This window comes from Dama dama, chromosome 11 (assembly GCF_033118175.1).
Source record: "Dama dama isolate Ldn47 chromosome 11, ASM3311817v1, whole genome shotgun sequence".
NCBI lineage: Eukaryota > Metazoa > Chordata > Mammalia > Artiodactyla > Cervidae > Dama > Dama dama.
In genome coordinates, this window is record NC_083691.1 from 91,604,180 (window position 1) to 91,625,371 (window position 21,192).

The 21,192-nt window shown below is 52.0% G+C and overlaps 2 protein-coding genes across 3 annotated transcripts; both read left to right on the forward strand.

Moving 5' to 3' along the window:
- The first annotated feature begins 1,196 nt into the window (after positions 1-1,196).
- On the forward strand, positions 1,197-7,228 carry NOTO (notochord homeobox). Its single transcript, XM_061156125.1, has 3 exons — positions 1,197-1,614; positions 4,891-5,105; positions 7,070-7,228. The coding sequence occupies exons 1-3, from the start codon at positions 1,197-1,199 to the stop codon at positions 7,226-7,228; spliced, it is 792 nt and encodes a 263-aa protein (XP_061012108.1).
- Positions 7,229-9,271: 2,043 nt separating this feature from the next.
- SMYD5 (SMYD family member 5) lies at positions 9,272-21,016 on the forward strand. 2 transcript variants are annotated; one of them, XR_009694821.1, is made up of 14 exons: positions 9,272-9,388; positions 13,322-13,430; positions 14,171-14,310; positions 14,733-14,854; positions 15,235-15,304; positions 15,912-16,016; positions 16,764-16,826; positions 17,045-17,115; positions 17,440-17,546; positions 17,927-17,983; positions 18,738-18,832; positions 19,471-19,541; positions 19,638-20,049; positions 20,652-21,016. XR_009694821.1 is itself a non-coding variant. In XM_061155714.1 (13 exons), the coding sequence occupies exons 1-13, from the start codon at positions 9,293-9,295 to the stop codon at positions 19,783-19,785; spliced, it is 1,254 nt and encodes a 417-aa protein (XP_061011697.1). In that variant the 5' UTR covers positions 9,272-9,292; the 3' UTR covers positions 19,786-21,016. The 2 variants fall into 2 exon arrangements, 1 of the variants encoding a protein (XP_061011697.1); XM_061155714.1 differs by having other exon boundaries at positions 19,638-21,016.
- Positions 21,017-21,192: the final 176 nt, after the last annotated feature.

A 21,192-nucleotide genomic window follows, 5' to 3' on the forward strand; every position in this document is an offset into this window, starting at 1 on the left:
ATCTCATGTTGCAGACTGCCTGGGGTGGGGGTGGGCTGGGGGTGTTGTTCAGGAGGCAGGGCCAGTATTTGCTGAAGTGGGAAGTGGGGAGGGACAGGAACCCAGCAAGGTTTCCTCCAGCCCTTATTTAGCAGAGCAGACGGCATTTTGGTGTTCCAGAGAGCTGACGCCTATGGACAATGCCACTGAACTGCACCTCGACCCGCTAGAGTGGTTTCAATGTTAGGCACTGATTTGAGGAGGCATAATACTACAGGGACCTGGAAGGCAGGAATTCCTTCCAGTACCGCAATCACTGCATAGTGCTCATTGGCCAATCCTAAATGGGTTATGTGCATTAACTCTTATGTGACTACGAGGTACCTACTATTACTATCTATTTTACAGACGAAGACATTGAAACAGTAACTTGCAACTTGCCCAAGGACATCAGTAAATACCGATTATCCAACTCTAAAAGGGAGATGCAAATGCCTGCCTTACACCTTATATAAGGCAGGTTTTGTAGGACACCAACTCCCATGCATTTGCAATAAATTCGTATTTATTACCCTTCCGTTTTTTTTGGATACCGGAAAGATTTTTCCAGTGGGGCTTAAGTAATGCGTGAGTGCAGAAAGTCCCTGGAGAGACACAAAAGAAATGGATAACTACAGCGGTGTCTCCAGGCAGGAAAAGGGGGGAAATTTATTTTTCAGTGTTTAAACAAGATATTTCCATTTTTAATTTTTAAAATTTTTTTATTTAAGGGCTTGCACAGTCATAGGTGAATGTGGCCAGGGCTTTCGAAGAGAGCGAGCGGATGAGCCAAAACCTAAAGTCGCGGCACTGCAGGGTGGCTCGCCTGGGATCACCAGCAAGCTACAGGGAGTTCAGGGTCCTTTGCCCGACTGCACAGGATGGGGATATTTTTTAGGAGGAAGGAGGAAGGGCGCTAAGGTGCCCGGGGCTTTGGAACGTCGGGGGGTCCTGCCCGCGGGAGGCGGCGCCCACCGGGGCGATGGGAAGGGAAGGCCCGGCCAGCCCGGCCCCGCCCTGTCCAATTTAAGAGCCGCGGGAGACAGCTGTGACTGTTCCTGGCCGACAAGGCTCGCTCCCTTATTTAAAGCAGGTGTCCTCCCGCGCCTCCCGCGCTGCCCACACAGCCCAGAGGCCCCAGCTCCCCTCCTTGGGCCCTTCCGAGCAAGGGCCGCGCCATGCCCAGCCCCGGGCCGCGGGGCTGCCGGCCGCTCCCTTTTTCGGGCTCCGGGGTCCAGCCCCCGCGCTCCAGCCGCTCTCCCGGGCCCGCGTCCCCAGCGCTGCCGCGCGGCTCTGCAAATCCAAGCCCACCCCGCGCGCCCGGACGCCTCGAGTCCTCCTTTTCCGTTGAGGCCATCCTGGCCAGACCTGACCCCTGCGCGCCCACCGCCTCCCCGCTGCCAGTCTCTGCTGGCGCCCACGGGGACCTCTGGAACGTGCCCGCCAGGCCTCCCGCCCAGGCTCTGCCCGGGGCGTGCCCACCGACGTGGCTGCCCGCCGGCCTGAGCGCGGGGCTGCACCAGCCGTGCCCTCTGCCCCCTGCGCTGCGGCCCCTCACCTCCCACTTTTGCGGCCTCCAGGGTCTCAACGTCACAGGTAGGAGGGAGCGGACGGCCGCCACGGTGGGCACAGGATAGAGGAGAAGTCCCCGAATTTGAGAGCCACCCGTGGTTGGAGTGGATGTCAAGTGTATGACCCTTGCCCCTGCAGGTGATACCGGGCGGAGAGAGGGACCCAGACCGGGTGGGAGACCATCTGGCCCGCCGCTGAGGTGGGAGAAGTTGTGTGTCGCGGGGGGGGGGGGGGGGGGGCGGGTACGTGTGCAGAGAGGAAGGTGAGGGCAGGCCCGAGAGGGGCTCGGACAACCAGGATCAGCGCAGGGCTGCAGGCAGCCCGGCCCCCCCTGGAGTGGGGGAGGCCCTTGCTCCCGGCCGCACCTGCTTTGCACAGCGCTTGGGGGAGCAGGCATTTCCCCAGCGCGGCCAACTCAGCCAGAGAAGCAGCTGCTACTGGTACCCTTCAGCGAGAGCGAGGAGCTGTTGGGTGTTAGCCGACCGGGTTACAGCCTCCACTGCTCACCTCTGTGTGAGCTTAGCTTCCCCACTTTACTGCTCTGAGCCAGGTTCCTTCAGCTCTTAGAATGGTTCCTTGGGGCTCTGGGCCCTGGAGCCCAGTCACTTAAATTCCCATGAGACTTTAACCATTGGGGTAATTTTCTCCTCTAGCATTAACATCCACCTACATGAGGTTTTGCCATTTTTGGCTATCTGGTTCATGCATCCCCATGGCTCCCATGAGGGAAAGCAGGAGCAAATTTAGTACAAGCCTTATCAACCCAAACCAAGATCCTGGTAAGACAGTCTTTCTTGGGTCCCTCCCACCCTGTGTCTCCTCACCTCCCTCCAGCTGGACATTCCTCCCACCCATGTGGGAGAGAAACTCTGGTCTCCCAAGCACTATCCAAATTCTTGCCACATAATGAGAGCCACCTCTGGTGGCTCAGATGGCAAAGAATCTGATTGTGAGATGCCAGTTTGATCCCTGAATTGGGAAAATCCCCTGGAGAAGGGCATGGCAGCACACTGCAATATTCTTGCCTGGAGAATTCCATGGACAGAGGAGCCTGGTGGGTTACAGACCATAGGGTTGCAAAGAGCTGGACATGACTGAGCGATTAACACTTTCAGTTTCATGAGAGCCATAGCCCTCACTCCAAGCCACCTTTTTCTAACGTCCCTACACACCTGAGGTCTGAATTGTAACTTTCTACTCTGTATTACTGTAACCTATATATATATATATATTGATTTGGCTGTGCTGGGTCTTAGTTGAAGCATGTGGGATATTTTAGTTTCAGCATGGAATCTAGTTCCTTGACCAGAGATTGAACCCAGGCCCCCTGCACTGGGAACACCAAGTCTTAGCTACTGGATCACCAGGGAAGTACCTCGCTGGTTTTTGCATGGGTATTACATCTACACAGATCAAACTTCAAAATGTTAACTACAAAGTTATAGTATGGAGAAGAGTTTACCATTCCTTTCCCTTAGCCACCTGGTTCTCCCCACCCCACAGGCAGCCAGATACCAGTTTCTTTATTCTTCCAGTGTATTTTATACAGTTTAATACTTGGACACGTGTGTGTGTGTGTGTGTGTGTGTGTGTGTCTGTGTGTTTTAGACACTTAGTCGTGTCTGACTCTTTGTGACCCCATGGACTGTAGCCTGCCAGGCTCCTCTGTCCATGGAATTCTCCAGGCAAGAATACTGGAGTGGGCTGTCATGCCCTCCTCCAGGGGATCTTCCCTACCCAGGGATTGAACCTGAGTCTCTGCATTGCAGGCAGATTCTTTACTGTCTGGGCTCACACACATGTGTAGTTGTGAAAATACATGCATATATATATATATATATATACACACACACATGCATTCTTCTAACCCCCGCCCCCATACTAGACACACTGCTCTGCACCTTACTCTTTTTACTTGACCATGTATCAGAGATTTTTCCTTATAAGTCCACACAGAGCTTCTGTAGGCCACAAAATGGTCCATTGCAAGAATACACCATATTTTAAATCTGGCTCCATTGATGATTTCTTATATTTTGCTATTAATGCTTATGTAAGCCAGTTGGGCCCAGTGGCAGGGGTCTTAGGCAGCCAGCCCTCACTCCCTTCACTGGGGCAGTTTTGTCTGCTAGCCCTGGAGCCCCTCCCCAAGGTTAGTGGGAGCTGAGGAGTCTTAGCACTGCACTGCCAGAACTCTGTCTGGAACACTTCCCTCCAAGCTAGCCCAGTGGCTTACTTCCTCACTCCTCTGGAGTTATGAGTCAGATACTGCCCCTGGTAGACCAATCTGCATGTCCGCTGGCCCACAGCTCTATGAGCTGAATAGCACCCTTATGTGCGTTAGAAAAGGGCACCTCCTAACTTCATGCAAACACAACACCTTGTCAGGGAGGGAGAACAGGCTTGCAAAGAGCAGGCAGAATTCCAGACTCCACTTACCCTCTCAGCTGGGTACCTGTGTGCAGGATACAAGCTGTACATAGAGGCCCTATTCAAGCGTCACCTTAGTGAGGTGGCTACCCTTTCTAAAGATATTAATACAAACTCTTCCACCTACCCCCCACCCCCCCCCCCACCCCCCCGCCACACACACTTACCCTGTCCCTCCCTGCTTTATTCTTCTTACTAGCACTAATCACTTTCTGACATACTCAATATTTTACTTATTTAACTTCTTTTTTTTTTTTTTTTTTTTCTGTTAGGGATTCTCTGTTTTGTCCTGGAACCATGCCTGAATCATAGTACACATTCAAAAATTTGAATGAACAAAAAAGATGAACCTTCACTCTTTGTTCAAAAGGGGGTCCCTTCTCAGCTCATCTCATAGGGTTTTCCTGAAGTAGCCAAGGAAAGGAGAGATGGAGGTTTGGCAGCTCCTCTTAGGGCCAGAGAATATGCCCCTAACTTGAATAATGAAGGTCAAAGCGATCTCACAACACTGTCCCGTCTTAAAAAAATTTTTTTTTTAAAATTTTATATTGGGGTATAGCCAGTTAACAATGTTGTGATAGTTTCAGGTGAACAGCGAAGGGATTCAGCCGTACATAAACATGTATATCCATTCTCCCCCAAACTCCCCTCCCATCCAGGCTGCCACATAACATTCAGCAGAGTTCCATGTCCTTCTTTTTCATTTGTTTTATTTCTGCGCAGTCTCCTCCCACCCTGCCTTCTTGCTCTGTTGTTACCTGGCCAAGGTTAAGACAGGCCAGTGAAGCTGTGAGTTTGTTCTCTCTCCTGATGAGAGATGAGAGGGTAGGGGGTTACAGCTAACCTTTCCTCCTGCTAATTGCTCTGCAGGCTTGGAGCTAGTTCACTGCCTAGGCCTCTGGGATCCCCAAGACTGGGCCCATGCTCAGGACCTTCAGGACACTGAGAGATCCCAAAAGAGGATTCGAACCATGTTTAGCTTGGAGCAGCTGGAAGAACTGGAGAAAGTGTTTGCAAAACAGCACAATATAGTGGGGAAGAAGAGATCCCAGCTGGCAGCCCAGCTCAACCTCACAGAGAACCAGGTGAGAGCAGGGACTCCTGTGGGGCTCGGGCTGCACCCAGGGACAGGTCTACTCTCTCAGAAAACCCTGAGTCGGGGCTGGGAGGAATTCATGGGCCTCTTTCTCTGTGCCAGGCTGATAGCGCATACGGGCCCTAACCACTGGCACACTCCCTTCTCTATATGATGAGAAAAATAGTCCTATTTGAACTCATATTATGGAAACAACACTTGGTGTTAATCTAGAACTTTATAATATAATGTTTCCATGCTAAATAAGAAACTGACAGTGAAATTAAGTTGGTATTCAAGAGACTAAATATTAAAAATAATAAACATTCTCTTGACTCTATGTTCCCCTCTGGCTACTGAATTATCTCTGCTCTTTGCACAGGCAAATTTCTCAAGAACTGGCTATGTTCTCTCCATGTCCTCACCTCCCATCTACTCCTTAATTCACTGCAGTGTGAATTCTTTCATTCTGCCATTTCACTGAAACTTCTCATCAAGGTCTCTAATGACCTCCATGCTGCCAAAGGCACCATATGCTTTCTTCCCTCATCTTACCCCACCACTCAGTACAATCAACCACTCCTTCTGTTTTGAAACCCACAGTTCTCTTGGCTTCCAGACACCACATTCTCTTGGTTTTTCTCCCAGCTCTCTAGTCCCTTCTTCTCGGTTCCCTTTGTAGGGAACTCTTCTCTTTGTGGCCTCAAATTTTCCTCCCTAGATGATTTAATCTATCCCCATGGGTTTTAAATACCATTTTTAAGCCAGTGTCTCCCTAATTTGTATCTTCAGCCCACCCCTCTTTTCTGACTTGTGCATCTAACCACCTTCCCGGGGCCTCCACTTGGGTGTCTTGCGGGTAGCCATTTCAAACTTAACAAGTCAAAACCTCAATTCTTGATTCCACCCCCCCTCCAATCTCTCCCTTTCCCCACACATGGCATCATTGTCCTCCCAGCTGCTCAAATACTCAGTCATCTTAGATTCCTTTTTCTCTCCCAATTCCAATCCATCAGCCAGGCTTTTCACCTCTACCTCTGAAATACAACTGGAATCACTTCATTTTTCTCCACTGCCCCCAGTTTCAAATGGGACTGTTCTTCTCATGATACAGGGAAGGGAGTATGCAGCCCCAGCTATTGCTGGATCACTGCAATAGTCTCCCCAGCTATCTCCTCAAATCTGCTTATATCCATTCTTCACCCGCTGCCAGATGTGCAGTGTACTTGATGTAAATAGGACTATGTCACATCCCACTAAAAAACTTCTAATCCATGGCCTTCACAGTTTTGGGTGATCTGGTCCCCCCTGACCTCTTCCACTTCCTCCTCCTTTGCTTTCCCCTTTCTCAGATGTGTCTGCCATGCTTTCCTCCTTTCTGATCCTCAGACACTCCAAACTTGATTCCCCTGCCCTGGCTTGCTTTTCTCTGTCCCCAGCAGGCAAGCCTCTCATCCTCTGAGCCTCAGCTTAAGTGCAGGTTCTTCAGGGAGGCTCAAACTCCTATTTGTACCCTCATTTGTGTTTATATATTTGTTTCCATGTTTGTTTTTAGTCTCCCTCCACTAGACTGTGAGCTCCATGAGGGCGGAGCTAGTACTTCACCATTATCACCATCACCTGGGAAGGGCCAGCACTGCCTCAGACGTGGATGTTTAAAGTGAAGCCAGTACACAAGTGCTCAATCGTGTCCGACTCGTTGCAATCCCATGGACTGTAGCCCGCCAGGCTCCTCTGTTCATGGGATTTTTTCGGGCAAGAATACCGGAGTGGGTTGCCATTTCCTTCTCCAGAGTTCAGATCAGGAGCTCAGTAAATACTTGGGTGAATGAGTGGTACTGGAATTAGAGGGAAGGGTGTGCTTCCCTTAGAATGAAAAGTAAATTTTCAGAGAGGAGTGGGCACTGTGGGAATGGGGGATGCGGTGGGAACTGTTAGTCACATTCTGATCTCTTCTCACTGCCTCAATTATAGGTGAGAGTCTGGTTCCAAAACCGAAGGGTCAAATATCAGAAGCAGCAAAGGCTAAAACTGCCAGCTGCATCTGCCATGGCTGCCTCCTCAGACGAGCCCTCCAGCAGCTCCGACACCAGCATCCAGAGAGAAGACACCGAGTCAGGAATGGACAGCTGAGGACTGCAACAAAGGCTCAGTCCAGGCTGGGCTAGTTCTTCCTGGAAGCACCCATTGAACCTCGTTGTTTCATTTCTTAATGAAGAGCTTCTCAGGTCAAAGGGCACCAGGAAAATCTGAACTGTAAAGCAGGAGCCCTTTTTTTCTGTATCGACCCCTGGGGGTTGTAATAATGCAAATGGTCACAGGTACAGACTTTGGCCTTCAGCTATGTCCTTGGCCAAGTTACTGAATTTCTGAGGTTTTTTTCCCCCACCTGTAGAATGGGTTATGTAGAAAACTTTGACCTTCCAGGGCTGAGATGATGTCTGTAAAACACTTAAGAGTGTGCCAGGTTCAGCACTAAGAATGCAGTAACTGCTAAGGCTTATGGGTGCCCTTCACCTGTGGGAGTAACACCTCAGCCCCAGCCTCTCCAGAGATTAATCTTTGCCTGACCTGGCTGTAGAGGAGAGGGCCTCCTTGAATCAGTATCTGGGCATTGAAAACTCTTCCCCATTGGAAACGGTGGGATTGAGAGCAAAGAATGACAGGTAGACCATTTAGCCCACTTACTCTCACAGAATTTCCTGAAGTTTTTTAGTTTTGTCTGAACTGTTAACCACTCATAGAAGGAACTCAGGCCCAGCTGCCTCCTTGGAGCAGACATGCTACCCTGAACACCATCTTTTTCCCTCTAGCTACTCGACTTGACCCTCTAGCCATCTTTATATTGGGTAGAGAGATTTAACTGTGCCTTTGCCAAAACTGGCATTTTGTCATAAACTCTGCTGTATTACTTCCCCAAACCCTTCACAGCCAGTTCTCATGGCTTCCATTCCTTCCCGGGAACCACTCAGTTTCTCTCCAATAAGTGTATGTTATAGCCTCCCCTTGTGAAGCCTGCCACCAACATTTCCAAAGCTAATTTCTCTAGCACTTCACATTTCCTGGCTGGCCTCTGTTGAGGGTATCCCCTTAGAATACAGGATGACTTCTGGGTATCAAGATGAGCTGGTGGAAGGAGGTGTGCCCTGACACCTGGTGGTGACAGGGGGCACGGTCTACGCTGCTCTTCAGAGTTCTTGAGGGAGGGAGGAAAGTTAGGGAGCAGGCGTCCTCAGAAAATCATCTGTCCCTGAGGCAGTGGACCATCGTTTCGAGGATACCAGGCTGCAGCTGGAGGGAGGGGGGAGGCCAGGGTCCAGTTTCAAGAACCTTCTGTTCCTGTCCTCCAGGAAATCCTTCCTAATGCTGGATCCAGTCAACTCTATTAAAGGAACAGAGCTGCATGTGCCTCTTCCAGGAAACGTTGGCTCCCGTTTTTATAAAAAATCACCAGTCAGCAGATGCCTATTCAGCAGATACCCAGCTCTATCCAACTGCTAAATGTCACCATGAGACCACAGCAGATGTAGACACAGGTCTTCTGTCAAGTAGCACAGGATCCATTGGAGGAGGAGGGAACAAAATGAGAGACGGGGGTCAGTCCTGAGCAAGAGACTAGATCCCTCTCCCATAGTCAGGAGAATCTGCATATGCAGACTCACTTCTGTATACAGCTTCATGGTCCTGAGACCCTCCAGCACCCTCCAGGCGACAAGACCCCTATGCCCCTGAAGCATCTGAGGAAGACACACTTCCAGCTTGATCTTTCATAGGACTGTCTGCCCCATGCCAGAGTGCCTGGGGAAATAGGAAATCTTGCGCTGGACTTTGTAGGATGGCTAAGAGTGGTCAGCTAGCTCTTCCCTTTAGGCTGAGTCCAAAGAGCGACTGATAAGACAGGCCACTGGGAGGCAGAGACAACAGACACAAACTCGAATTCAGACACAGATACACACATCAAAACGACACACGCACACTCTGGTACTGGCCACAAAAATAGAGGCAAAATCGCACAGATGTAAAAGCACAAAGGCAGGCCCAGCCACACCCAGTCAACTAACCACTCGACCTACACAAAAGCTCGTGCGCAAACCCGCTTGGCCTCACGGACACGCACGCTGGGGGCGGGGCCTCCGGGGGGCGGGGCCTCCCGGGTCGAGGCTGGGTCAAGGGTCAGAAGGCGGAGGTACGCCCAAGATGGCGGCCTCCATGTGCGACGTGTTCTCCTTCTGCGTGGGCGTGGCGGGCCCGGCCCGGGTCGCAGTGGAAGTCCGCTTCGTGAGCAGCGCCAAGGTGAGGCCGCGGCGAGCCGTGCCGAGGTCCCCCACCCAGCCCGGCCTTGGAGACAGCCCCGCGGGACCCCATGCCTGCAGCTTAGAGGCTCCTCTGCCGCTCGGACACTGCTGTCCGGCCCCGGCTGGCGCGGCCCGGGGTCTCCGTGTCGGTCCCCGCGTGCAGGCTTTCAGGGCGATCACGCGGTGGGCTGGGGCCCACGGAGTCTTCGTGCGCGCCCCCTCCTCCCATGGAACCGGGCCTTTCTACCAGCTGGGCTGGGGAGCGCCAGGCCGGGGGATATTGCTGCTGGATCCTGGGAGCTGTTGGGCGGGACGTGAAGGGAGCTGCGGTACTAAAAAGCGTGGGCCATCAAGAAACTTTCTGAGTGAGATTTGGGTGGGGGGGTTGAGGAGAGAGGCCAGGACACTTCACAAAGGGTCTTGGAGTGCTAAGGAATTTGGACCGAAGCCCGTGGTAACATTGAAGGGTTTAAATCAAAAGGATGACATTTTGTGTTTTACTGTCGTGTTTTAAAGTTCAGTGTAGAAAAAATTCGAAAGTGCATGTAAGGAAAGGAAAAGTAAAACACTCATAATCTTGTATTTGTGCAAATATGTGCATATTAAAGTTACATTTTTAGGCTGCTTTCTGATGCAGCAGTATATATTTCAATATCAGTAATCCTACTTTTAGGTATTAATTTTTAAGAGTTGAGTAATAGTCTTTCATGGGAGGACCACTGTTCACTCAACAACCGTTCATTTCTGGATCCTTACATTGTATCTTGTTTTCCATCCCTGAGGTCAAAGATGGTGAATCTCAGTGTCTGTGCACACATCCTTTTATTCTCACCAGCACCAAGTATTTTCTTTCTTGGTTATCTTTATTAGTTGATATGTGCAAAATGATACTGCTTTGTTCTCATTTGTATTTCTTTACTAATGAGGTTGAATAATTTGTCATTTGTAGTAGTAGTGTGTATCCTTGCTCCTTGCCCTGGATGTCATCCTTCTAGTCATCTGGCTCCTGCTCTCAGCAGCATGATATTCACACAGTTCCCCAACCTAACCTTCCATTGTCCTCTTTCCACTCCAGAGGCATCTGGAGCATTCCTCTCTTAAGGTGGTAAATCAGCTCCGCTGTGTCCTTGGGCTCCTCACTGCCCACAACACCATCTCCACCCCAAGGCCTGCAGTGCTCTCATTGGCTCACAGTTCGATGATGTTTCAGTTCCATCACTCCTGGCAAGCAGAGATATTCACCTTTACTTTCACTTTGCTCACGTCTCTGAACCCCTCCTTTTTTTTTTCTTTTTTTAAGTTCTTCCCTCTTACATCACTTCAGCCACTCTCCTTGCCCAGTTGTCCAGTTCTAGCCTTCCATCCAAACCCCAGCTCTGGAAGAAGGAGCTGGCTTCCCTCTCTATGCCTGCAGCTTATGTGCTGCTGCAGAAGAATCATGTACCCAGACTTGGTGACAAGATGGCTTATCCTTTTTGCATCTGTATTCATCAAGTGGGATTGGTTTGTGATCTTTCTTTTTCCTTTATGGTATCTTCCTCAGGTTACCACATCAGAGTTATACTTGGCTTTTTGTTTTGGAAAATAGAGAAACTTCCCATTTTTTCCCCTCTGTTACTGAAGAGTTTAAATAGCATAAGAGTTACTTACTTGGTTCGAGAGAGCTGATTTATGAAACCACATAGACTGGGGGCCTCGTGTGGGGTTGGTTTTTGACCACTTTCTGTGTTGCCTCTATGGATATTGGCAAGAATGATTTTCAAACTTTTGTCAATTGCTATGCCAGGGTTATGACCGGTCAGAACAGAAACCTAATCAAATATGATAAATGTCAGCCAAGATGCTGTCCTGGTGCACATCAGGAAGGTGCTGGTGTTGCCTGGTGGTCTGTCTTGGCTTCCTTCCTGTTGAATTCACTTTTGGCAATTGATATCTTTCTAGAAAATAATAAAGAATTTATTTACTAGAGTCTTAAATTTTTATTGTACAATCTTTAAAAAAAAAAAAAAAAAGCTTACTTTTCAAATTGCAAATAACTTTGCATAGTTTGTACCCTTTACATTCAGGTTCAGGTTCATTTCTCTCCAGACTTATTGGTAACATGAATTAGAGCTATTTTTTTTCTTGAAACACTTCATATGTTTTGGGGATGAGTAGTTTCATAGAGGAACAGCTCTGATTCTTCCCTTTGCATTGATTACTAAATATTTCCTCCATTTGGTCCTCCAGAAAGAGGGAGAAAGAGATCAGTGCTTATCCAATATCAAGATTGATGACTGTCAGAAGTAATGTGGGTCCCTGTTCATAATATCTTTGCGTCCCACAGAGGAAGGCCAGATTTTCATTTTGCTAGGTTGGGGTCCCGGGGGTTACTCAGCATGGAGGTGGGCTGCTAGAAAGACACCCAGGCTGCATCCATGGCTTTGTCAACGGTTTTGTTCCAGCTGTCCCAGGTAGAGCTCCCAGAGTTATTCCCAGGGTTGAGATTTGTGGCTCATGGGCCTGTCCAGGTCTACACATCCTGCTGCTCTCATTCGGGGAGGTGCCCCTGCCTAGCCAAAGTGCCAGTGTTCGAAGGAAACGGGGAGCTACCCAGGAGGCCACATGACAGGACATGTCACTGCTGGCTCAGTTATTTTCTTTCTCTCCCTTTTTGTGACAGTTCACTGGCACTACTGGGGCAGTTGGCAGGGGCACGAGTCCTCTAAGTGTAGAGTGGGCAAAAATGCCCAGCTGGGCCAATAACTGCCTGGGTTCTAAAACTGTCTCCTGAGTCCCTTTGCACATTTGAAGTGAAGTCAGGTCACTCAGTCGTGTCCAACTCTTTGCGACTCCATGGACTGTGGCCTGCCATGCTCCTCCGTCCATGGGATTTTCCAGGCAAGAGTACTGGAGTGGGTTGCCATTTCCTTCTCCAGAGGATCTTCCCAACCCAAGGATCAAACCCGGGTCTCCCACATTGTAAGCAGACACTTCACTGTCTGAGCCATCGGGGAAGCACATTTGAGAGATGACAATTCAACAGTTGTTTTCTCATCTTTCATCCCATACGTGGTGTCTGCAGTGCCTTAGACCAGGACTTCTCATTAACGTGCATGTGAATCACCTGGGCATCTTGTTAAAGTGCAGGTTCTGATGTGGCAGGTCTGGGGTGGGGCCTGAGATTGTGTGTTTCTGCCATCTCCCAGGCGATCCCCATGCTGCCAGTCCATCACCTCATTTTGAGTAGTATGGCGTGCATGGGATTCCTTCACCTGTGCTATATCATTACATCCTGGAAACTACCTGGTAGCTATTAATACTCGCTTTTCACATGGTAAACAGATGGAAAAAGGCAGTTGGCTCAATGTTTCACAGCAAGCTAGGCTTAGGACTGGTGCTAGGATTAGTCATTCCTTTCAGTGTACCGCCTGAGAACTTGTTGGGCACCAGGTACTGTGCTAGGTACTGTGAGTACCGAGCTGACCAGGGAAGTAGGACACATTCTCCTGCAAACTAGGCCTCCCCCTCCCACAGTGTAGGATTTCTCTGCAACCCTGAGGGGCAACATCATGACCAGGATCCTGGAGGGGCATGTGGGTGACTCAGAAGGCAGCCCTGTACCACTTCCTAGTACTGGAAGCTCCAGCCTGCTGTGAACCTCTGGCCAAGCTAAAAAGGCTCCTCTTTGTAGTCCAACATGGTTGACATGGTGGCTATCTTCCCATCCCAGGCCCTCTGCCCTGGACAGGCTGGAAGAAGTGCTACTGAATGTAGGGCAGAACTGCATTTCCGGAGGAGGTGATTATGAAGGGGGCTGACAGCGCTCCATGACTGACCCTCCTGAGGCAGAGGCCTCTGCCGAGTGGGAAGCACGTGGAGGTGAGGAGCCCTTGAAGCTCTGTCCTCTGTCTCTTCTTATGGCCATCCTGTTCCTTCTCTGCCCTTTTAGGGAAAGGGGCTGTTTGCCACACAGCTGATCCGGAAGGGGGAGACCATATTCGTAGAACGGCCCTTGGTAGCTGCGCAGTTTCTCTGGAATGCACTTTATCGCTACCGAGGTGAGCTCATCTCGCCCACTCTGAGGGCTGCTGGGCCCAGCAGCCTTGGGGCCTGGAGGAGAACACGTGTATCCCTGACAGTCTCTGGGACTCCCGGTGTCGGGAGGGAAAGCGCATCTTCTCTTGGAGAACTGTGCCTGAGAACCATGCCTCTGTCTAATCTCAGGCTGTCTGGGTCTGTGATCCTGTAGCAAAGAAGCTCTTCCAAAGGGTACCCTGGAGGAGGCCTGTCACTCAGGTGGAACTCAGCGTCATCATGAAGGGCTCTGTGCCAAAGTGGAGCCCCCTACCAAGAAGAGACCACATGCCCCCTGTTCAAAAAAGGCTGCATTAGGGGTCAGAAACAAACAGGATGCTCTTAGCTTTGCCAGCCACTTGCTTTTTTCACCCTTTCCTTGGGCTAGAGAAAAATCTGTGAAAGGAGGGTCAGTCAGCTCCAGAATGTGGGGAAAGCCCAGTCTGGGGGAAGGGGTGGAGAGCCCCATAGACTAAGTCCCATGGAGAAGCAGAGAGAGTCTGCTAGGAGGGGTGGGGACTCCAGAGAGGGAAGAAGGTATCTATATTTGAATGCATGTGAAATTGATTCATTCATTCCATTCTTTAACATAGTCATTCATTTACTCACCCCTTAAAACATCTGCTGTGAGCCAGGTGCTGTCCTAGCCCTGTGGCTATTGCTGTGAAAGGACAAATGCAGCCCCTGCTCTGAGACACATGTCATGTCTGGCTCTCTCCCCCAGCCTGTGACCACTGTCTTCGGGCACTGGAGAAGGCAGAGGAAAACGCGCAGAGACTGACTGGGAAGCCAGGCCAGGTTCTGCCGCACCCCGAGCTGTGCACTGTGCGCACAGACCTGCACCAGAACTGCCCCCACTGCCGGGTAAGCAGCCCTGGGCGGAGCTGAAGTCCCCTCTGGGGACACAGGCCCTTCAGAGCCCCAGTGGTGGGAAAGACATTGAAAAGGCTGGGTCACTATTCCAGTTTCGTCCAACCTGTTCCAGTCCCACTGTCCAGAAAGCAGGCTTGTTGGGAGCTTGCCCTCTTCCTCGGAGCCTGGCAGGGCCCCTCCCTGTCCCTGAGAAGCAGTCTCTTCTTCCCAGGTTTTAAAGCCTGGGGCAGGTGCCCCCTCACGTGCCCGCGGAGCACTGAGTGCCTCCTCGTCTCATGAGACCGTAACACCGCTGACTGCTGCTCGGGGGCCGTTTGTGGGAGGAGTGAAGTTAGAGGTGGTGAGGCCACACAGGTGCCTGTGCCTCACCCCAGGCCGGATCCTCGGGTGCTGACCTCCACCTCCCCCGCCAGGTGACGTACTGCAGTGCAGAATGTCGACTGGCCGCAGCTGAGCAATACCATCAGATCCTGTGCCCAGGCCCCTCCCAGGATGACCCCGCGCATCCTCTCAATAAGCTGCAGGAGGCCTGGAGGTAGGTGGCGTTTCCTCTCTTCTCTCCTTTATCCTTTCCTCCTTGCTTGTCTTCCCCGCTCAGCAGATGTAGCCATCTTTCTTAAGTTACCACTCTCTGGATTTTTCCTCCATTCTTAGGGCTAAACAGAGGTCATTTCACCTCTGCCTTAAATCTGAGCTGCCAGTCCCACCATCCTCAGCATTTTACACACTCCCAGAAAGAGCCCCATTAAGCGCATAGAGATATAAAGTCCTGCCTATGTCCTTGTCAATAGCTTTCCCTCTTCAGTTATGAATGGGATTGGTAGGAAGGATTCTCTGTAGCAGTCAGACCAGGCTTCCCTGAATTCAGCTACTGGGAAGGGAATTTCTAGGCCAAACCTTTTTCTTTCTCCCTAGGAGTGTTCACTACCCCCCTGAGACTGCAAGCATCATGTTGATGGCCCGGATGGTGGCCACAGTGAAACAGGTGAGCCCACCTGATCTTCCGAAGGAAGCCAACTCTGGCCTCATTCAACCTTTGGCCTCAGTTTCCTTCTCACTTTAAGACTCTGGCTTGGATACAGAGTTCCTTCTGGGCCTCTCAAAGAAGAGCTGCTTATTGTATAAACCTTAGGAGTAGCTAACCATAAATCTGGCGGAGGGGGGGGGAGGCTTATCTTGCCTGTGGTCTTTGATCTATGAGATGACTTCCTGTGCAGCAGCAGTTCATGCATTAGATTTATAAGCATCACCTTTTCAGGATTTTATCTCTAGGCAAAGCAAGAGAAGCTACTCTGACCCCTTTTTTAATATTGTTGCTCCTCAGCCTCATTCTCTTTTCCCAAGTGTCATGAATTGGCTAGCTTGGCAGCAGGTGGGGAGATGGTTGGGTGTGGGCAGGGTTGGGAGGAAAAGTCTACCTAGAAGCTAATGTGTGATGGTGTTTCTCTGAGGGCCGGGGCTTTGGAATGACAGCCTACTCTTCCCACAAGGGCGGGAGCGACAGTAAAGAAGAGTGTGTCCATGAGTCCATCTGTGCACCTGTATGCATGGGCATTATGAACCTGACTTTGAAGTATATTTGTTCACTACAGGCTAAGGATAAGGATCGTTGGATCAGGCTCTTCTCCCAGTTCTGTAATAAAACTGCTAATGAGGAGGAGGAAATTGTCCATAAACTCCTAGGGGACAAATTCAAGGTTGGTCTCCCCCCATGACCCTCCCACCCCTGCCAATAGCCTGGGCTGTCTATGGCTACCTGGAGGAAGCTTCACACTTGCTCCCTTCCCAGTCACGGGAAGAAGTTCGCACCTGGGTCCAAAACTCTATTCAGAGACTTGATTTGTGCTGCTGTTTAATTTCATAGCCTAATGTGGACTTAAAATTGGAAAGGGGGGTGATGACCAAGGATGGAGGGGCTGGGTGCCCTGATATGGGAGGCAGGACCCCATGATCAGATAGCAATGGGCAAATCAAGTGTAATGAAAAATGGAGGGTTGGGGGCGGTCTGCAGGTTAGGAAGCGAGGTGAAACAGACTTCTGTTGCCCATGTACTGAGCACTCGCTCCAGATCAAAGAGTTACACATTTTCCCCGAGGAGAGCAGACTTCTGTGCAGGAGCTGCCTGAAGGTGATGGCAGGTGTGGGGCAGGCCTTCCTGCACTGAATCGGGGAAAGGAGGGGAGCGTCAAGCTGCTCTGGAGGGTGGTGCTGGTATAAGTGCTAGAAAATAGAAATTTGGGGTTTGTTATCCTTGGGTTGGAAGAGGCCAGCAGACTGCCAAGGCTCTTTGGAGATCAGGACTCCATGGCTTCCCTTTGCCCCCAGGGAAAGCTCAGTCTTTAGAGCTCACCCTTTTCCTTCCCTTACATGGTCTTCTGGGCCCTGCCCGGGTGCTAAGGGGAAACCCCAGGGCTGCAAGTCTCTCCCTGCCTTCCCTAAACCAGGGTCAGCTGGAGCTACTGCGGAGACTCTTCACAGAGGCGCTTTATGAAGAAGCACTCAGCCAGGTGAGTGCAGGAAGGCGGGAGCAGTGGCCTCCCAGTCACTCCAGCTCTCCGGGAGCAACCAGGGCAGCGTCTCCGCCTGGGACAGCTAAGTGAGAGCAGACCTGGTCTTGCAGAGTTGGGATGGGACTGACTTGCAGCAAACCTCCTCAACAGAGAGTTGTATCAGGAAGAAGAGCAGGTGGCTGCCCACTGAGTGCCCTTCTTCTTTCTCCCCACAGTGGTTCACTCCGGATGGATTCCGGTCTCTCTTTGCTCTTGTTGGGACCAATGGCCAAGGAATTGGGACCAGGTTAGGAGAGAATGTTCCAGAGCTCTTGGACTTGTCCCTCAGGGCTGGGGTGGGAGATTGAGAAAAGGAGCCAAGCTCCTTTCAAGACTAGGGCGGGGCAGGGTGTGACTCTGGCCAGAATGCTGGACTAAACTCAGGGGCGAGGGTCAGACAGACCTAGTCTTTCTCGGGAACACTTAGTCTGTTGGGAAAGGACACACCTACCCACCCAGACCCCCACCCCCACCCCGTCTTGGGAGAAGGAAATGGACTTAACTTGCTTGGAGGTGGAGAGCCCTGTGACCTGGGCCTTTGTCCTCCAACCACGGCTGCCGGGACCCCCAGCTCCCTGAGCCAGTGGGTCCATGCCTGTGATGCTCTGGAGCTGAAGCCTCAGGACCGTGAGCAGCTGGATGCCTTCATTGACCAGCTGTACAAGGACATCGAGGCAGGTTGGTGAGATGGAGCCTTGGCCTCACCCGACTTTGGAAGCCCCCATCAGTCGGTCGATGGACACAGTCTTCCCCCAGGGAGCTCTGGGTTCACAGTTGGGGAAGGTAATCCCTGTGTGAAGCTTCATGCCTGTCTGCAGGGCATACCTGAGAAATGGCCCTGCGGTCCATGCAGAGGCCTCACGCGGGGGTGGGGAGGGCCGGATCGTAAGTTGGTATCACGTATAGAAAAGCAAGCTTGTGCTCCAGAGAAGCATTGTCAGGTAAATGGCAGTGACTGGGTGGCAAGACAGTGGAGCCATGCCTGTCCTTAGAAGCCTAGTTTCCCTGTCCTACCTATGAAATGGATGTAATACCATCTGCACACTACTCTCTTACAGCAACCGGCGAGTTTCTTAACTGTGAAGGATCTGGCCTCTTTATGCTGCAGAGCTGCTGTGAGTCCCGGCATTGAGAAGGCGCAGCCTCACGCTGCAGTTCACCTCTCTTGATCCCTTCTGGGCTGGTAGAGTTGAGTCTGGGAGTGGGATTAGGGCTGAGCTTGAGGGTTTCCCCTTTGTCTTCCATATCACTTTTTCATTCATTTATTGGACTGCTCCTGCTTTCCAATGCACTAGGCCCGGTGCTCAGGCAGGGCACAGAGCTCTGATTCTTCCAGAGGGAACCCTGGGTGTCCTAAGAACCCAGGAGGAGCTCAGGCTGGAAGGCAGTCTCATCAGCACCTGATGGAGGGACAGAGCCAATTCGGACTGTTGTCTTCCAGATCCTGGCCTCCCACCCCCTGCTCTCCTCACCGCAAACCTTTCCTCCCAGGCTCTGGGGACACTACCTTTTCCAAACTAGGCTCCAGCTGTTACCAGTAACAGATAGGCCTGGATTAAGTTTCAGGCACGGGCATCCCTTTCACGGCCCTGTCCCTCCCTTGGTGAGACACTGGGAACAGCTGAGGATCAGGGGGACCAGTGAGGAGACGAGCGGGGCCAGGCATGGCAGGTGGCGCAGGGCAGTGATGTGGGAGTGCATCTGGGCCTGTCGTCTTCAGGAGCACTGGACAGGGAGACAGGACACCGGGGCCCCAGTACCTGCACAGCCCTAGCAGGGATCAGAGAACAAGGAAAGACAGGGCCTGCACAGTTAAGGCTGTTATTTTTCTTAGTCAACAATCCTCATTATCTGCCTCTCATGACCCAGGCAACCACAGCTGTGTCCCCAATGCAGAGACCTCCTTCCCAGAAAACAACTTCCTTTTGCATGTCACCGCCCTGGAGGATATTAAGCCAGGAGAGGTGAGGGGGCAAGTAGCTGTGGGGGTGGGTGGGCAGGAGGCCTGGCAAGTTCTCCCCAGGAATCAGGAGCAGCAGTGGCTCCAGCCCCAGGTTGAGGCTGTTGGTTTGAATCCCCACACGCTGCAGGACCTTAGGCTTGCCTGTGAGTGTGCTCTGACCCCACCTCACTTCAAAAAATAACTCCAGAAAGCCTCAGCAGTGTTTAAGAGAGCACTGTGTGCCTGAGTTCTTGTCTCCAGCTACTTTTTGATCAAGGAATCTGCAGCTTCTAAGGAAACAGGAAATGGCCCTATGTGGCTGGGACTGTGGGTTGCTAGTGTGATTTGGGGTCCTGGCTCTTAGAGCAGTACACAGAGTCTGCTTGAAACTTCTTTCAGGGCAAGTAGCTTCACAGCAAGATAACCTCTGCCCCAGCCACAGACAGACCTTGGCCATGGCCTGAGGCCCAGCCATAGCCCCCAGTTCAGACTGTTAAAGCCTCATAGTGCCCTCCCTGCTCTGAGCACAAGGGGTGGATTGGGGCGGCCTGCCCTCTCGCTGAAGGGCAGCCCAGGCTCCTGAGGACACAGGGCAGAGGCTGGGGAGGCCCGAACCCCACCCGTTAGGAAGACCACCCGCCCGCCTCTCGTGCCCCTTAGGAGATCTGCATCAGCTACTTAGACTGCTGTCAGCGGGAGCGCAGCCGCCACAGCCGCCACAAGATCCTCAGGTGCCGGGGGCTGCGGGGGGCAGCGGGGCCCTGGGGCCTCCCCTCCGGCGGCTGCCTGGCTGTGCCCTCACCCTCATCCCCCCTCGCCCTCTGCAGGGAGAACTATCTGTTCGTCTGTTCCTGCCCTAAATGTCTGGCAGAGGCCGATGAGCCCAACATGACCTCTGAGGAGGAGGAGGAGGAAGAGGAGGAGGAAGGCGAGCCGGAAGATGCCGAGCTGGGGGATGAGATGACTGATGTGTGATGTCACCCTGCTCGGAAGCGCTCCTACCCCAGACCCTGCAGAAGAGGGGGCCTTGCCCCAGAGCAGAGGCTTGGAAGGAACACCCCACACCTGTTGCCTGCTTTCCCCCCATTTCAGCACTCTTTCTGCCAGAGGGTAAGACAGGCTGGACCCTAGGCCCTCTCTCCACTGCCGGACCTCATGCCCTGGACGCTGCTGCTGAGTGGCTCCGGCTCTGCGCTGTCACTGAGCCTCTCAGAACTGGCTTCCCCCTGAGGTTCGGATGTAAGTGGCTGGAACCAAGGTCAGGGCCCAACAGTGTTTCTTCCCCATGGCCCCACTTATTCATCTGCTTGAGGCTTTAGCCCTCTCAACTCAGTATGGGGGGAGGGGGACAGTAACAGTGGCAACCCGAGAACAGCCTGGCTCCATTGAAGAAGAGAGGGGCCAAGATGCCCTTGCCGTCTTCCCTGCCTCCCACTGTTGTAGCCTGACCACTGGCATAGCTGGGAAGCCCGGAGTGGGGCCCACTGCACCTTCTCTTAGGCTCTCTGTGGGGAACAGTGAACCATGGGGATTCCCCCCTCCCCACCCCACTGTTAGACATCAGGGAAGTAGAGATTAACCCCTCCCCCAGAATCTCTGTACTTGTGCCTTGCCTCTAGGCCCTGGTACAGTGGCTAGCCTCACAGGGTATGGAAGAGGTCTCTGCCTCCCTTGCGAGGGGGGATTACCACCCCTCCTCTTACCCACCTCCATTTAGGACTCCAGCAGCATGGCTGAGACCTGGGGGGTGAAAGGCCTCTGCTCCCTAATTGGGGATGTTCTAGAGTCTTCTAGAACTTTCATCAGTGAGGGGCTCTCCTGGTCGTAATCTCCATCTTTAGGATCTCCACAGAGGAACACAAGTCTTCCAGAAACCTAGAAGAGCTGGGCTGGATACTCAAGATTAGCCCTGACTGTCCTCCTCCTCCCCAGATTAGCACTACCCCTTGCTCTTGGGTTGGAAGCTGTCGAAATTGTAACCTGTCACCCGCAATTCTTTTCTGCCCACCTTCCCTGAGGGGCCTGCCGCATGCCCCTGCTGAGGGATCCCAGGGAGGCCAGGTGCCGCCCCACGGGCCCTTTCCTGGATCGTGAGCAGGTGGAATCTGTCTGACTAGCCTATTGGGTTCTTAATCCTTCAGAGCAGCCAGCACCCCCTCCTCCCCACCTGCCCAGTGTTATCAATAAAACATGAATGGTGACAGGCCTTTACAGGAATGCTTTGTGGAGGATGGCTTGATAAGCTGCCTCAAGCAGGCAACAGTCACGTGGATGGTGCCAGCATGCACAGAATAGAGCAGGTGACGGCAGGAGACGGGAGCTCCAGCTCCCTAGTTTGGATTCATCCCTCGTCTCGTCTGTATCTGCTGTGCAAATGTTTCT

Bases quoted from the DNA above. Each gene is read 5' to 3' on its own strand.
- NOTO (XM_061156125.1), top strand. From the start codon at position 1,197: ATGCCCAGCCCCGGGCCGCGGGGCTGCCGGCCGCTCCCTTTTTCGGGC. The intron at 1,615-4,890 runs GTAGGAGGGAGC...ATTGCTCTGCAG, and splicing joins CCAGGGTCTCAACGTCACAG to GCTTGGAGCTAGTTCACTGC. The intron at 5,106-7,069 runs GTGAGAGCAGGG...CCTCAATTATAG, and splicing joins TCAACCTCACAGAGAACCAG to GTGAGAGTCTGGTTCCAAAA.
- SMYD5 (XM_061155714.1), top strand. From the start codon at position 9,293: ATGGCGGCCTCCATGTGCGACGTGTTCTCCTTCTGCGTGGGCGTGGCG. The intron at 17,116-17,439 runs GTTAGGAGAGAA...CGGGACCCCCAG, and splicing joins GGCCAAGGAATTGGGACCAG to CTCCCTGAGCCAGTGGGTCC. The intron at 17,547-17,926 runs GTTGGTGAGATG...ACTCTCTTACAG, and splicing joins GTACAAGGACATCGAGGCAG to CAACCGGCGAGTTTCTTAAC.